General features: G+C 35.7%; 1 protein-coding gene across 1 annotated transcript in view; it reads left to right on the forward strand.

Annotated features, from left to right (window-relative positions):
• Positions 1-16,890, forward strand: part of HCN1 (hyperpolarization activated cyclic nucleotide gated potassium channel 1) — a 187,827-nt gene that overhangs the window by 137,668 nt on the left and 33,269 nt on the right. Inside the window, exon 5 of the mRNA XM_054004200.1 lies at positions 12,341-12,487. Coding sequence (XP_053860175.1) covers positions 12,341-12,487 — 147 coding nt within the window. The remainder of the gene's footprint in view (positions 1-12,340; positions 12,488-16,890) is intronic.

A 16,890-nucleotide genomic window follows, 5' to 3' on the forward strand; every position in this document is an offset into this window, starting at 1 on the left:
AAGATTATAAAAAAGTAAGGTAAGAAAAAGAATATTATGGGTAGTTTATAAGAAGGAATGAAACAAAACAACTGTGAACATGAAGATGAAGAGCAGTTTGTCAAGACTGCTGCAGTTATTGGTGAAGAATGCAAGAATATTGTGTGATACTGTGTGTTAAACAGTCTTTTAGATGACACTGGAGACCTGTACAGTTTGACAAAGAGTCTTAGATTATCTAAAAAATAAGTTATAGTCTTCAAGTTCTCATTTATATGTGGAAGGACTCTTTGTGTCATGCTAGAGTATCTAGCTGTATGCTCAAATAAAATATGCAAGGTTTCACACTGCAGATATTAAAGAATAGTTCGTAAAGTATAAATATTATTGATGAGGTTACCTGTTCAGAGCAGAGGTTAAGCTCCTATGGGTCTTAAAAAATCTTCATTGTCTGACATTGACTCAGGTGTTTACATGTGAAATGCCTGCAGGGAGGTGGGTGAATTGCAGCCAATGACCCTGTGTAGGCTTTTCTTCCCCATGAGTAGCATCTGCCTGGGATGACTCTTTGTGCTTCTCACCACCTTAATTCTATGTAAGAGATTATGCAATTCTTGGAAAAGCAAGGTGAAATGTGATCATCTACATCAATATTTTTATCCTTATGAGGGACAAGAGAACTTTCTGTCTTTATCTTGATACACAGGTAATAGACAAATAGAAACACACTGGGAGATGCCCTGCCCAGCCTAGAAGAACCATTTCCCCATCATTAAGACACTGCTGTGAAATGAGGGAAGGCCAGTTTTGGGTCTCTGATCAGAGGTCAAGAAAAGCAATACATCCTTTAACAGAGCAACTTTACTTAGTGAAGAATATCTTTGTTTCTCTGTTTAGCTTTGAACAGGCTTTCCCATGTAAGATAAACTTATTGGCCTGCAAGTATCTTGACATGGAAGTGAAAAATGTGAAAATGGGTGCATTAAAAAAGAAAGTTCTTTTTGATGAATTGGCATTTTTCTCTAATTAATACAAAAGGAACTGGGAAGCCATAATTAGGTTTTATCAGAGATAAAATTACCAGGATCAGCAGCTGTATTGTGCCAGTGTTTCTGTCTTGTGTGTGCTGGTGTTGCTAGTGGCATAGCTGTTGGCACAACACCAAGCAGATGTAACAATTACACTGTTAACAAAACTTTCTTTCTTCTTCTTTTCATTGCAACTATTAAACAATTTATACAAAGTTACACAATTTCAACCTAATTATGCATTTTTCTATATTTCTTTTCTAAATTGCTACTTCAGTTTGCTTCTTGGAATAACTGGATTTGCTGTGTTGAGATGCTCACAACTAAGCAGGCCAGTTCAGCTAAAGGCATTGTGGGACACACAGAATTTAGCATTATACAATGCTCTCTGCGGCAGGATCAGGATAAGCCCACGGCCAGAGGAAACCAATGCTTCTGATAAGCAGAATTAACACACATCTTCAAAAAACTTGCATTGGAATAGAAATAGGTGATTGACAAATGTGTGTTCAGTGCCCAGGTCCAGATGTCCCCATTGTGGATCCTGGAGCTGCACAAAATTCTGCTTGTGCCCAGAACTGAACTGAAGAAGTGACCCAGCAGAGATGAGCTGATCCCTTTTGCTTCCCTAGACTGCTTGTCTGGGGAATAAATCTTTTTGTCTCCTGCTCCTCCCCTCTAGGCACTTATTTTAATATATATTCTTTTTACTGGCCAAGTAAATTCAGAAAAGGGGAAGAAAAAAAAAAGAAAAAGAAAAAAATTCTTTAAAAGGTAAGGAAAATTATTGTATAAGATGGCAAGGTAGGTATTAAATTTCACTTCAAAACTGGCAAATCTAAGGAGGCCATTACAGCATATCTGATATTTTTAAATAAGTTGTCATCTTCACAGTATATTTCTGGTCAAGAAAGAAAATCATCTTGCCTTAGACTTGTTACAGTTTCACCAAGAGAGATGTTTTTCTTCTCATGCCTTGGGGCTCTGATTGTTATTTCATTAAATCAGAGTCTTGTCATTGCCTCTGTGAAGAGAGGAACTGATCCTGGTTTTCATGCTGCTTCACTTTTTAAAGCAGCAAAAATCAAATTTTTGAAAGATAAGAAACAGTCTAAGAAAACAAATCCTATTCAGAAATCTCCCTATAACTTAATTAATTTCTCAATTACACTAATTGAAAGGAACAATAATAAGAAATTGTGTATTTTGTAGCAATTGAAGGGAAATGTTTAATTACTGCTTGTAAGTAAAATGACAGTTTAAAGCATTCTTGTAAGCAACAGTACTCTTTGGGGGGTAATTAGTGAAAAATAGATGGTAAACAGATGATAGCTTTTCGGCTAAACAAATCAGTTCCATCTCATGATAAAGAATTATAAAGATGAATTTACCATTAACATGCCATTCAGTAGGAATATTTAAATTTCATCTTGATCTGTTTGATTATAAATGGTTTTTCCTTACGTGGAAATATCTATATGTTAACTAAAGTAGCAGTAAAGAAAGCAGATTGTAGAAATATCTCTTGAGCCCTAATAAATTCAGCTTTCAGTGACTGTGGGATGGACAGATGAGCTTATTACTTTGCCACCACCAAAATAAGATAACCAAATCTTTGACTGCCATGTGTACTGCTTGGTGTCTTTTCTGAACACAGACAGATTTCTGGTCATTTAAGAGCCATCTGGGCTTACTCATTTTTGAGTTATCATCACAGGTAATCATCCTGTGAGTTAAAGTTACTGCTAACTTCAGGTCTGACCAAGTATTTCGTTAGAGAGTGTCTGTTCTTTGGTGCCTTGGTGGTCAGGTAAAAAATTCAGCTGGCACATGAATAGCCATTGCATGCCAGAAGACCATGCATAAACAAGAGGTGTTTCTAAAATGGAAATAGCTTGTTTTTTCAGTGTGGTTGGGGAAGCATGTAAGAGAGGGACAGGAATTGGAGTCTTGTCCCCATTTGAAGCATGGAGATATTTCAACATGCAAAACCTTCATTTCTTTTCCTAATAATACCAGTCAAAGAAAGGACGAAAAGGAGTATAAAAAGGATGAACTATACAAACACCAAACTTAAAGTAACCCTTCAAGGGGCAGTGTTTCCTGATTTCTGGTTGAATTTCCATTGGAGAGCAAAAGCCCCTATGGCCAAGTGCCTGAAAACTGGCTGAAGCCGTGTAGCACATATGAAGCAGTAGCCTAAAGAGATGATTTTTAATATTAGGACAGAATGAACAAGTGTACTCCTGTACAGGTGAAAAAAAACTGTTCTTTGGAAGAGAATGAGCACTTCAAATAGGAAATGCATCTTAGCAGCTACTGAAGATCATGCTTTTAAATGGTAGGTGAAATTGAACAGACATTGAGTTTAAACATGTTAGGAATATTTATCCAGAATTCTTTCTAGCTTGGGAAGGTGTTATTGGCCTTTCTCTCCTTTCTATCCTTCAGTAATCTACAAATCATTCAGGTTCTAGCCCAAGGGCAGCTGGTCCTTGTGTTTACATGAAGTGAGATCCTTGCAGTAATAAGGAATCCTTGTTAGTGAGGCAGGAGTCCTTTATGGTAGAAGAGAGATGATCAGTGATTATGCTCTCCACTTTATTCTGGCTGCTGGTAGCTGAGCTCCAGGCTAGAGTCATCAGCACAGCTAATAGAGAGCAGCAGACCCAGTTTATTACTGTGTGGGTCTTTAGCTGTGAGTCAAGGCACACAAACTGGTTTGGACTGTTAGGCTGACAATGGCTGCAGTCAGAAGACAGGCTTATTAAATAGCATGGTGTGCAGTATCAGACAGAGAGAAGGCATGTAACCATCCTGCAGTGGCTACATGCCCTGCCCAGATTCCCACAGTCAAACACTGGCAGGGCTGGAAATATGGGTTGCCCATCTTTTTTGAGCAGGAATACCAGTTTTTCCTCATTTACACCACTATGTGTCAAGAGTAATGCTTGTAGCTGGTGACATGTTAAGGAATTAAATAAGAGAAAAATACCAGGTTCTCACAATAAATGTGACAAGAAAAATTGAAAATTTGTTAAGTAGCCATTAATAAATACTAGTTATACAATTCTAATTCCTTTCCCATTAATCTACAACTTAATGTCTTTTAAAATTATTTTAACACAGAACCCACTTAGGATGTTAGATTGGAAGTTCCTGCAAACAGAAAAAAATTATAGCCTGGTGTCTATGATTATCTAATATTATTCAAATTCTTCCTGGAAGAAGCCTTAGGGGTTTTTTTCTAGACATTTTTTTACTTATATGGGTTAGATTATTTGTTTAGCAAAGCAGTATCATGTGATATTCAGACATCCAACTGTACACTCAGTTAGGGAGTTGGCACTACTGAGATTGTTAACAATCTAGTATCGAATTTTTCAAATGATTGAGTGAAAAAGCAAATTAATTCACTATTTTATATGAGAGAGAAAGATACCATAGAAAGGGGGATATGTGCCATATGAAATGACACATTCTTTTTGGGGGAATAATGTAAGTTCTATGTACCATTTAAATAGTATTGCATAATAGAATAGAATTTAATTGAAGCCATTTATAAAGTGTTGTAGCAAAGTAGGTGCTCTTAAAGTGCACATTTTATTTCAAAATAGTGTCTTTAAATGGAAATTATTTCATTCTGGGATCTTGTACAGTATTTTGCAAATCTTATTCCTGTATTCTTAAAAACTATGTTTTGCTGAAAGATTGTTTTTAAAAAGTGATATTACTTCTTTTTCATATGGTGAAAAACTGTTCTTTATAATTTTTCAGTAGTCACTCATTGCACTTGAAGTTATCCTTCTGGGCAGAAAAAAAATTCAACAAATGAAATCTAGATATTATGCTCAAAAATTAACTGCCTGTGAATTTTTGGTCAGATGAAACTTCAGCTTGTTTATTTTAAAAATTTGTTCCTCACTGTAATTTGAGTGAAAAGTCAACAGCTATATGCCAGATGTAAGTGTAGTATACATTACTGTCAATTGTAAACCAGAATATTATTTTTATATGCTTAATGTTTAACTAGAAATTGAAGTTTCCTGAATATTTATTAGTTTGTGTAATTCCCTGATTGTTCACTTTCGAAGTCCACCATTCATTTGAATAATTTTGAGAGAGGAAGAAAACCTGTCATGCCTTTAATATGACAAAGCTTCTCCCCTTCTGCAATTTGCAAATGTGTGATCACTGTTCAGTTCAGTCCCTGACCATACAGCTCATGCTATCTCCAGGGCTGAGCATTAGTGCTGCCTGAGAGGGAGACAGATATTTTTAATAAAAAGCGCACTTTCCACAAAGCAAAATTTTCCATAAAAACCATTAACTTTTATACACTTCAAGAAAGTTATTTTTCCATTAAAAACAAACAAACAAACAAACAAACAAACAAACAAAAAGCCTGCAACAAAACTCCATCATAGTGTTATTTTGCCTTACAACATTTTGCATTTTGTTTTGGGTAGCTTCAATATTATACTGTATTTGGCTATACAGTTGTTGCAAATACCGTCCCTCCTGTTCTGTATCACGGGATCCCTGTTGAACCTTCCCTCTTTTCCTCAAAATTTATCTGTCTAGTACTTCCTGCAGAGAAATGAGGGGCCTAAATCTTCATGAATATGCAAATTGTTAAATTCAGAGTCTATGTGCTTTAAAACTATTTCCTTGGCCTCTTCCCCCATCTTCCCCCCAGTCCTTCTGAAAATCAGAAAGATTTTCTCCCTTTTCTTCACTGGAAAGTAAATAAAAATCTGTAATCAGAAAATAAAACCTTGAGCTCAGCAAAGTGAAGGACAAGAAGTGAGTCAAAGCTCCTCAGTTCCTTCAATTTGTTTCAAGGCCTTACAGCACAATAGCAGAGAGAAAAAAAGACTTTGATATCAATAATTTCTGAGATGTAAAGCCAATGAGCTGTCATAGGGATTAAAAAGTACTGGAAATTGTTTTTTAATGTTTTAAATGTGTTTGTAGAAACAAGCTACCTCTAAAAAGCTATTTGAATGCTTATAAAAGTATTTGGACTGCCCATTTTATTCAGTGCTTGCTTGAAAACATATTAAGATCAGCTGTTTTTTTAAATGCTTGGTAACTGTCAGTCACCTGAATCATGGGTTTAATCAGTACTAAAAACTTTTTATGTACATTTATGTATTAGGAGGTACAGGATGTTTCTGGGATCTCTTCTGTGTAGATACTTGCTATGTACATCATAACATGTCGCCTACACAAAACTGATTTGCTTTAGGTTATATAGGCCTCATTCTTCTCTCACAAGTAAATCTGGTGAAGGACAGCAATTTTCTTTGCTATCACATGTGCTACTGCCAGTCTACACCCCAGCTTGATTATTTTGGCCCAATTGCAAGTTTTTGAGATCCAAGCTGGAGTGAGAGGACATAGTCTCAACCTTTCCCAAGGGAGTTTCAGGTTGGACTTCAAGAGAAATTTCTTCACAAAAGAGGTGATTAAACATTGGAATAGACTGGTGCCTAAGAAGGTGGTCAAGTCACTGTCTCTGGAGTTGTTTAAGGATGTGGCACTCAGTGCCAGGGTGTGGTTGACATTGTGGTGTTCAGTCATAGGTTGGGATTAGGACCATAGTCATAGGATTTGAAGATCCCAGAGGTCTTTTCCAACCTAATTGATTTGTGATTGTGTGGTAGAAAAATATCTAAAGGCATGGTAGGCCATTAGGCTTGTGCTAAATAATGGTTTGGTAGGTATAAAGGTTGGTTAGGGTGGTATAAAGCTTCAGATGCTAATATTACAGAAAGATCAAAATAGAATGAACTGAGTTTTAAGAGATTAAATAATAGTAATAAGCTGCTGTTACAAACAGGGAGATGAAGAGCCCAGTAACTGTAAGTGGCAAGGAGAGAATGAGAAATCTAAGTGCTGAAGCTGCTCATAAAATGGCTGCAAACAACATTTTCAATGTGTCTTGTCAATAGATGAGAAAGAAATCAGTCTGAACTACAAACTGGTGATACTTCCTCTAAAATATTATGTACTATTCTAGTAATTGCAGTTGGATAAAGATGAACTCAAACTAGAGCAGATGAAAAAGAGGGCCAGTTCTGAACAAAAATGCTGTGGTGTGAACAAAAATGCTGTGATCTGAACAAAAGGCAGAATCAACTACTTGCATGAAGCTGGTAAAAGACACAATTTGCTATAAACACTCCAGAGAGATATACCAAGAGACAGAATCTTTTGAAACAGCTAGATAATTTTGTACTAACATTAGTTGATTTAAACTGCATCTGGATATATTTAGACTAAAATTTAAAATAAGGTTCAGAACTATATATAAGATCACTGAACTTCTTGAAGCAGTATGTTTGTTACTTAGAAAGGCTTCATCTTGATCAAATTCCCCCTTATCTTTCTACTCCTTCTCAGTGAGTTAAATCTTCTGCTATTTTAATGCTTTTTAATCTTTCATTCTTCTAATGAAAGATTCTTCTTTCATACATGGTATGTAAGTATTTTTAAACCATTTTAAGAGTACTGATGGATTTGTTGCATCTAAATTGTGGGACAGAACTTCTTTGATTCAGTAGAAGGACTTCACAAATGATCTTTGCTTTCTTTTACATTTGCAATCAGTATATAGGATTTTTAATTTTTTCCCCCCACATTTCATTGAACTTTTTATTTGCAAAGATACAGCTTTGACTGGCTATAAATCTCAATAAAATGCTATTTATAGTTGCTTGGTTTTTGGGGGGAAACTTTCTTAGAAGTGATGCTTTATTGCCAAGGACAAAATTATTGTATGAAGTGCAAAAGGCCTATTGTTCAAGCTAGACTTTCAACTGATGGTACAGGGGCCTAGGTTCTTTGAAAAACTAGCCAGTTATGGAAGTTGTTAAGTGCTGACATTTTGGAAAAATCTGACTTTGGCACTTTTGCTTGAAAAGTATTCAGGTAGTTCAGGTGTGACCAGTTCCAGGCACATGAAGGTAATTAGTTTCATGTTTTTTAATTGATATTATTCATGACTTTCAAATATTTATGTCATTTATTTTATCAAGGACAGAATGCTGAGCTGTAAAGATTATTAGGACTCCAAGAAATTTTTCAGCTAAAAAGGTCAACTAGTTAGTTACAAAACTTTATGAAGGATCTGGTAGGCTCAACATATATACTAAAATATCTTGTGAAATATCAACATTCAGGTTTCTGTTCTATTGGTTCCACTGGGATTTTTTTCTGTACTGTGATTTAACATTATATTAATGTTAAAATATTTTTCCTGTGTCAATTGCAATTTGTTATGCACAATATGTCCTTCCTCTCCTTTGCCTTTTTCCATACCTATTTTTTTAAGGATAACTGTAGTTTCCTAACCCATTCTATCATGGACCCCATATAACTGATGCCATACTCTTCACCTTTTGCTGGAGGAGCCCAGTAGCAGAATTTTGCTACATACAAAGAGGCCATGAATAAAATTATATCTGAAACAGCAAGATTCAAATATTACTAGGTGGTGTTTTGCATTAAAATCTGTGGAATGTTACTTTTAAACTTTGAAATCCACTTAGCTGTTTCTATTTCAGCAATTTTGTAGCATGTATGGGCATTTTCATTTCAGTGATGAATATAAAGCCTATATAAATTACTGAAATTATGGCAATGCAATATATAAATCACATTAATATACATATTCACTTTAGGACAAACAATCCAATATTCATTAAAAAAAACATAGTTGTTGAGTGGTCAGCAACACAGTAGTTACTCCATACAATGGTCCTGAAAAGGCCAGGAATACATATTTGTAACAGTTATGGCACATCCCTTTAGATGTGCACACGCAGAGTCCCTTACTAAATAGTCCTTCCTGGAAAATTCAAGTGCTACCTGCAGGAGCAAGGATGGAAAGGCAATTAGAAATTAAAAAGCAGGGGATTAGGAAAGCCTTTTGTGTTTTAATATAGTCTGGTGCTTTTCATATGACATACAAAAAGCCAGAAATAGAAAAAAAAAAGAAGGAAGTAAATCTTGAAAGGGCTTACTGTGGCTCTGAAAGTTTTTTTACATAAATGCTATAAATACCAGAGCTGTTATCATGAATGTGGGATTAAGACATCTATTTTCAGAATAAAGCAAACAAGGAAAGAAAAAAAAAAAAAAGGAAAAGAAAAGTAGCAAAAATCCCACCCCAAAACAAAGGAGCAAGCAAATTAAAATTTTAAGTCTAGACGGGAAAAGATAGAGGATGCAGTGTAATATGAGGAGAATTATTAGAAAGAAATTGTTTTTCTCACATATAAAAATGCAAGTTCAAATATGGATAGCTCAGGATTGGTTACAGACATTTTAAATAGGATTAAAAGATCATTTTTTAACAAAATTTAACTTTACCGACAATTTTGTCCACTTCAGATCTAAAACTATATTTAGAAAAATCAAGAAGCTACTGAATGATCATATTTTTAAGGGATTTAAAACACTAATGAAATTTTTAAAATCTTTTTTACATCTTTTATCTTTTCCAGGAAATATTTCAATTCTCTTAAAGCTATTTGCATTTTTGTATAAATGCATAAAGACAGCCCCAGGAATAAAGCCCAGTATAATTACACTAAAGTGAAAAATCCCTTTATTTCTAACCATTATTGATATCTGTGGTCTGATATTGATATCTGATATCTGCATCCACAAAGAAAATACTCTTTAATATTAATTTAGACAAATTCCTGGTTTACTACATAAAATTAACGAGACCATATTAATCTTGCTCTCTTTGTGTCTTCATTTCAGCATGATTTTTGTAATTTGTGACACACCACAGTGGTAACTAATCTGGAATACCCACAGTAACATGTAGCAGGATGACAATGTGAACTTACTTTTCTGAAGAATTGAAAAAGTAATTATTTCTTGTGCTGAGTTAATGAAAGATATCAGTTCCTGGACAAGAGGGCAAGTTAAAAGTTTTGAGGTAATGTGAACAGAATGTCAGGAAAGGAGTAGTAGATCAGTGAATGATAGAGAAAATGAGCCAAAATCACACACTGAGAATATCACGGAAATATTGATTAATGAGTGATACTAGTATACTAGTGATAGTATACTACCCAATCACAGGCTCAGATATTTAGATATAGAAAGGGACCTTGATATTATATTAGATGGTTACAAACTTCTGGGAATTGTGGAAGGCTTTTAACTTCATAGATTTTTAAAGAAAAGGATGATAATATTCTGTGCCTATTATTCTATATTCGATTACTAATTTGAAAACACTTGGAAACACGCCAGTGATAAGCAGTACATTCCTACTCATTTTATTTTTTTTCTTTTTCCCTAAAAGTCTCATGTGTAAGCATAAATCTTGTTAAAGAAAATAGCTTGCTGGTGCAGGAGAAAGTCCCCATTCAAATAACAGCACTAATGAAAGGCAGCAGTGGAAATTGCTGCCCAAGCAATTTCCTTGTAGTTCGAATTTTCTGTATTTCAAGGTCATTCTAATATAAAAATCTTCTGCAGCTTGCTTGCAATATACATCAGAATGAATGTATTTCTTTTATTAGCAAGGATTATTTGTTATTAGTGTTCCTTAAGCACATTTGTGTGTGAATAAGATTGTGTAGAGGGAGCAGCCTCTGTCCTAGGGGCCACAGTGATGATGTCTGATTCTAATCCACAACGTATGGATAAATTTCTTCACATCGGATCAGAAACCAATGTCAAGCATGCAAATCACACATCTAAAGGATGTGGGTGAAGAATTGTTACTGCAGAGGGGCAAAATGGTTGTTCAGGGATTAAATTACTCTAACATTTTCATCATACATTGTTAAATAGGCCCATGCAAAATTACTTTCCTCGTATTTTTGGAATGTATGTTATACACATGGCCTCATCTAATCTTTTGCCACTTTGCAAAGCAAAAGCTAATTTCAATTCCAAAAGAAAGAATAGTCTTCAATTATGTAAGTTAAAGGATAGGTGCTGCAGTTCACAAAGAGGGCATGTACATTATACATTTGCTTAATTGTTTTACAGAGGTGCCAGTCCTAATTAGGATTTCATTGGCTTTTTCATTGGAAACAATTTAGATTCCTTAATCAAGCATGAAATAACTATTAAAAAAGAAATAAAGACTGTTTATATTTGTGAATCAAGTTTATGCCAAGTTTTAACTCACCTTTCAGCCTGAGATGGGATTTATCCTTCTCTGCCTCAGTGCCTTATCCTTTTCAGCTGAGACAAGGATGGGGGCTCTGAGGGGCAAAAATCTTATTCTGGTGGATTTGTCCATTTGCACTTTAGACAACTTGTCCATTCTGTGGGTCTTGGATTATTATGTAGTTTAGTACACTACGAGTATGCTGATTCGGGACATTATTTTCTGAAAATTATGCTATTCAAAAATGCTTCTGAAAAAGGGAAGCAAAAGCAAAACAAAACAAAACAAAACAAAACAAAAACAAAACAAAAAAAAAAAAAAAACAAAAAAAAAAAAAAACAAAAAAAAAAAACCAAAACAAAAAAAGCGCAAATCCCCAGAATATAGGACAGTGGACTAGCAAAAACAAAGGAAAAAAAAACCACCAAAACCAAAAAAAAAAAAAAAAACAAAAAAAAAAAAAAACCAAAACAAAACAAAAAAAAACAAAAAAAAAAAAAAAAAAAAAAAAAAAAAAAAAAAACAACCAAAGTACAGGGTAAATGAAGTGAGCTCATCTTAGTCTCTGGGATCCTGGTATCTTTTTCTTCCCACATTTTCTGTTTCCTGATCCCACACCTATTTTTCTAGTTTACCTCTCTCTTCTCTTCATCCCTCATAAGGAATGTTTTCTATTTCATTATCTCCCCAGGTTTTACCTTTGTAAGCATACACAACATTAATATGTTGCTTAGCAATACAACATAGCCAGTTTCTAAAATTTCATAACTTCAGCTCTCCCCAAATGCAGTACTACAGACTAAACACTGTGTACAATTTTCCTGTCTATTGCATGAGCTAAAAATTGTGTTGGCGTATTTTTGCAGCTCCTGTATGGCTGGGAATTTAGGAAACATAGGAGAAGTATGAGGGTTTGGCTTCTAAAACTTATATATTCATGTGGATATTAGCATTGCTGCTAAAGGTAGTTTCTGTAATTTATAGATATGCTGTCATGTGAGTAATATTACATTAATTTATATTTGTGTGAGGGTTTTCTGATATGTGAAAAAAATGTTATCTTTATAAAATATGTAGAGCTTAAGTGGACATTCATGTGAATGAATTTGTATTTTGTAGGTACTTTTAGATAGCAAAAATTTGACGCTTTTTTCTAATTCTCCCTTTTTTTTTATCCTGACAGTACAAACAAGTGGAACAGTACATGTCATTCCACAAGTTACCTGCTGAAATGCGCCAGAAGATCCATGATTACTATGAGCATCGCTACCAAGGCAAGATCTTTGATGAAGAAAATATTTTGAATGAGCTCAATGATCCTCTCAGGGAGGTAAGATTAAAGTATTTGAATAGCTCTTCATGCTAGGAAAAAATTTCTTGTCTTTGCTGTTTCTGTGTTGAAATGCTCTTTACCTTCTATAACATTTCATCTTCTTTACCATAGTCAATGGATGACCAGGATAATTAAATTTATACTAGGTTGACACAAAGAAATAGGATCTACTTTATTCAGGACCAGTCTGTCAATCACTGACACAAGGATGTCAAAGGATAAAATCCTGCCAAAGAGTAAAACACCCTATTGTTGACTGAAATTCCTGTTTTTCTGCCACTTTTTAAAACAGATATCAGCTGGACTAAAATGATCCTAGGTGAAAGTCTTTCTCTACTCTCCCTACTTGTTAGCCATACATCTATACAGATAAAACCACTGAAAGTCACCACAAAGCAACTTTGTTTCATTTTCTAAAGTAGCATCATTGGTAAAGGTGGTCTTTACTTGAGATGAGGAAGCTGGAATATTATATATACAAGGCATTAAAAAATCTCTTTTGTTGAAACTGTAGTCTGTATTCCAGTTTTAGGGCTTATGGTTTACTGTGATGTAAGCATCACGGAAGCAGTTGGAATTTTCTTTGCTGGTGTGGGACAAGGTAGCATCTTGTGGTAGCAGAAGTAGCTGCTTAATGGGAATATAAATCAGACAGTCTTCTGTTGGATTGTGCTCATGCCTGACTTCCTCAAAGATGTTGGCTGATATCTTCTATTGAAAGAAGACCAAAAAAAAAAAACCAAGAGAAGAAGCAAGTTGAAAAACTCAGAGGGAAGAAAGCATAAACAAGGAAAAGAGAAAGGAAACAAGAAACGTAAGGGTGGAACAGTCTGGTATGTGATGAAATCTGTGTAATTTTCAGTGCTATGAAGTAATGCCTTTTAATATCTTCTGCTTTTGGAGGAGTGGTGCTGATTATGTGTCCATACATATGTGTGTGTATATATATATATATATATGGCTGTGTATATTTTATATATAATATCCAACAGAGCACAACATGACACCTGTACTTTTGGAAAGATAGATAGATGAAGGTTGGTCAGGGTTTTATTCAAGTTTTGAGGGATAAAGGGAGAATAGAGGTCTGTGGTGGATTTTCTGTACTACTGAATCCTGCACTTTGATGGGAGGAGAAAGATGTCATACAGTCCACTGCCAAAATCAATCAAGTTCCATATTTAAATTGCCATAAAGAAACAAAGCCTTGCCAAGTCACAGTTTATCCTCATCTCTGTTGTGAAAGTCTCATAGTAGCGTCCCTCCTACAAACTGTCAAGTGGCAATGGTGAGTGCTGCCCAGAATTATTTGCCTTTGCTTAAAGTCAAAATCAGGCCAAACCATGATTGTTCTAACAATTTAATAGCCCACGACTAAGTTCCAGATCCTGAATGTACTTAATTCCCTCACATAGGTGTAGTCTGAGGCCTTCCGTTATATTTTGTGTTTGTGTTTTAGAATGCAGGTACAGGGCCCTGGCTTCTGCATTGCCACTCCCTGTTTACACTGTGGCTCCCCTCAGTAGCTTTTGAAATGCCAAGAGGAGAATGTACTACCAGAATCTGCCTTGTGGGACAGGAAAAGTGTGGGAACTATCCCTGGACTACAGTGAGAGTAAAAACATGAATCTTGGCCAGTATGGAGCCTGTGTTTTGTTAAGAGAACAGAAGTATGTACCGACACTGACAGCAGAAACAGTTTCATCTGTTTCTACTTCTAAGGAAAGCATTTCTCTAAAAGTAAAGCCTGGTACCCTTCCATTGCAAAATACTCTTTTACTAACAGCAATTTGCAATTGTGGCACCCCTAATACTTGTGTTTTCAGCTTTTCCTGCCTCCCTTTTTCTTTCCTTCCTTCCACCCTCCCTCCCCTCGTCCTGTCCCTTTCCCCTCCTTTTTTTCTAACAGCTTAGAAGCAGAAAGGCAAATGTGGTCAACCATAAAAAACAAAAAGCACTTCTGGTGAGAGATCAAGCATGTAAAATTTCAAAAATTAATGAGCCCCTAAAAACATCAAAGAATAAGAGAATTTCATGGAAGAAGTGGCTTCTGATTTTGCTATGGTAATGCTGTACTTAGCAGGTCTTCTTTAGTCTCTCTATTGTATAACAAAAAATTAGCTACAATCAGGTTGCACATTGCCTTGCACATTGCTGACAACACAGTGGAGTTCCAGAGAAAGGTCAAAAAAAGAGACAAAATAATAACTGGCCACTGGCAGTGCCAGAACAGGTTTCTCAATTAATCTGTCCAAATTTTCACGGCAGCTTATTAACTGTGGCCTGAAAACATCACTTAGGTATTTTGCTTAGTTAATAGTTTCAAATTCTGTTTTAGCTATCGCTTCAGCATGTGCAGCTTAGTAGTGCAGGTGGTGTCTTTTTGATGCAAATAATGGATAACAAACTGGAGGCTTTTAAAGGTGGAACATAGTTGTTCATATATTGGATGGGCTTTACCATCTTACATGCCATTAACTGCACAAGGCTATAATAATAATAGTACAAACACCCTGGCTGCATCATTGAAAATTAAATATTTAGTGCATTTCTTAAGTTTTTAATTAATCCTACATTTGATTATACTTGGAATTTAGAGTAAGCATTCAGAGTCTCCATAGGACATACTTCTCTTGATGAAAGTAGCTTCTGATGAAGATATTAAGCTGAAACCATTATTTCCTCACTTGGAGTAAGCAGAGCAAAAGAAACCATACTAACTGCTGAGTAATTATAGCATCATGAAATGTTAAGAAAAAATTGTAGGGTTTTCACTACTTCTTGTTCTCAGCCATTCAAATTTTCTGGATGGGCTGAAATTTTCCACAGCTATGCTTTCTTTAAGAGTGATGACCTTCTTTTTGGTCCATGTTTTAAAATTTTGGGGTTTTTTTACCAAGAAAGTAATTATGCTTGATATAAATATGATCATTTAACCATTAAAAATAGCTAAAATACATACTATTAGCAGCAAAAATCTGGTGTAAAAATAATTCTTACATGATAAATGCTAGTAATAAACCTGTATATGCTTATAGAATCATAGAATCATAGCATATGCTGAGTTGGAAGGGACCCATTAGGGTCATTGAGTCCAACCTCTGGCCCTGCACAGCACCATCCCCAGGAGTCACACCCTGTGCCTGAGAGCATTGTCCAAACAATTTGAATGGGGACTTTCTCCTGCACCAACAAGCTATTTTCTTTAACAAGATTTATGCTTACACATGAGACTTTTAGGGAAAAGGAAAAAAATAAAATGAGTAGGAATGTACTGCTTATCACTGGTGTGTTTCCAAGTGTTTTCTTGAGCTCTGTCAGGCTGGTGCTGCGACCACTGCCATGGGGAGCTGTTCTAGTGCCCAAGCACCCTCTTGAAAAATCTTTTTTCATAGCCAACCTTTTTCTATCACTCCCCTGACACAACTCCAGGCCGTTCCCTCGGGTCCTGTCACTGGTCACCAGAGAGCAGAGATCTGTGCCTGCCCCTCCTCTTCCCCTCACAAGGGAGTTGTAACTGCAATGAGGTCTCCCCTCAGTCTCCTCCAGGCTGAACAGACCAAGTGCCCTTAGCTACTCCTATTCAGCTTCCCCTCAAGGCCCTTCTCCATCCTTGTTACCCTCCTCTAATAGCTCAATGTCTTTTTTGTACTCTCACCAAAACAGCACACAGGACTCAAGGTGAGGTCACACCAGTGCAGAGCAGGACAATCATCTGCCTTGACAGCAGAGGTTAAGAGATTCTTTGTAAAAGAGTATGGATGTTAATTTTAATGAGCTTCTGAACATTATGTATGGAATATTCGTAGTAGACTGGATGATTAAAATAATGAAAATCTGAGAAAAGATTTGATGCATGTGTGTGAGTGCCTAGCTTGATTGGATAATAGAAATAGAGTCATGCTTATTGTGGGGAATTAACTGAGACTTCATTAAAAAAAAGGGAAAAAGGAATCCTGAACCTTTTTAAACTGTACAAGGCTCTAAGTGCTTCAAAGTTGAGTAAAGCAACCGGTGGCTGACCTGTATCCTTCAAGGATCATCTAGTATTAAGAAAGAGATTGCATTTGATGATTGGGAACTAAAGCTACATTTATGAGACTGGAAAGCTCTATATTCTCCCCTGTTTAGTTAATTGCACAATTGGGGTGTATTAGTCCACTAGTACTGCAATTAATTAGATACTCTCAGCTCCACACACTCCAACTGAATTAACCATAAATTGCAACATGTTATGTGCATACCTGCTTGTATGCTTACAAGCATACCTGCTTGTAAGGACACATGCTTTCTGACAAAAGTAAAGGATAAGGGTCTCTTTTCATTAAATTCAGAAATTTCACTTGAACTGAAAGCGTATCCCCTTTTCCACAGACAGACTTATCTGATAATAAGTGTCC

Source organism: Vidua macroura, chromosome Z (assembly GCF_024509145.1).
Source record: "Vidua macroura isolate BioBank_ID:100142 chromosome Z, ASM2450914v1, whole genome shotgun sequence".
Taxonomy (NCBI): Eukaryota; Metazoa; Chordata; class Aves; order Passeriformes; family Viduidae; genus Vidua; species Vidua macroura.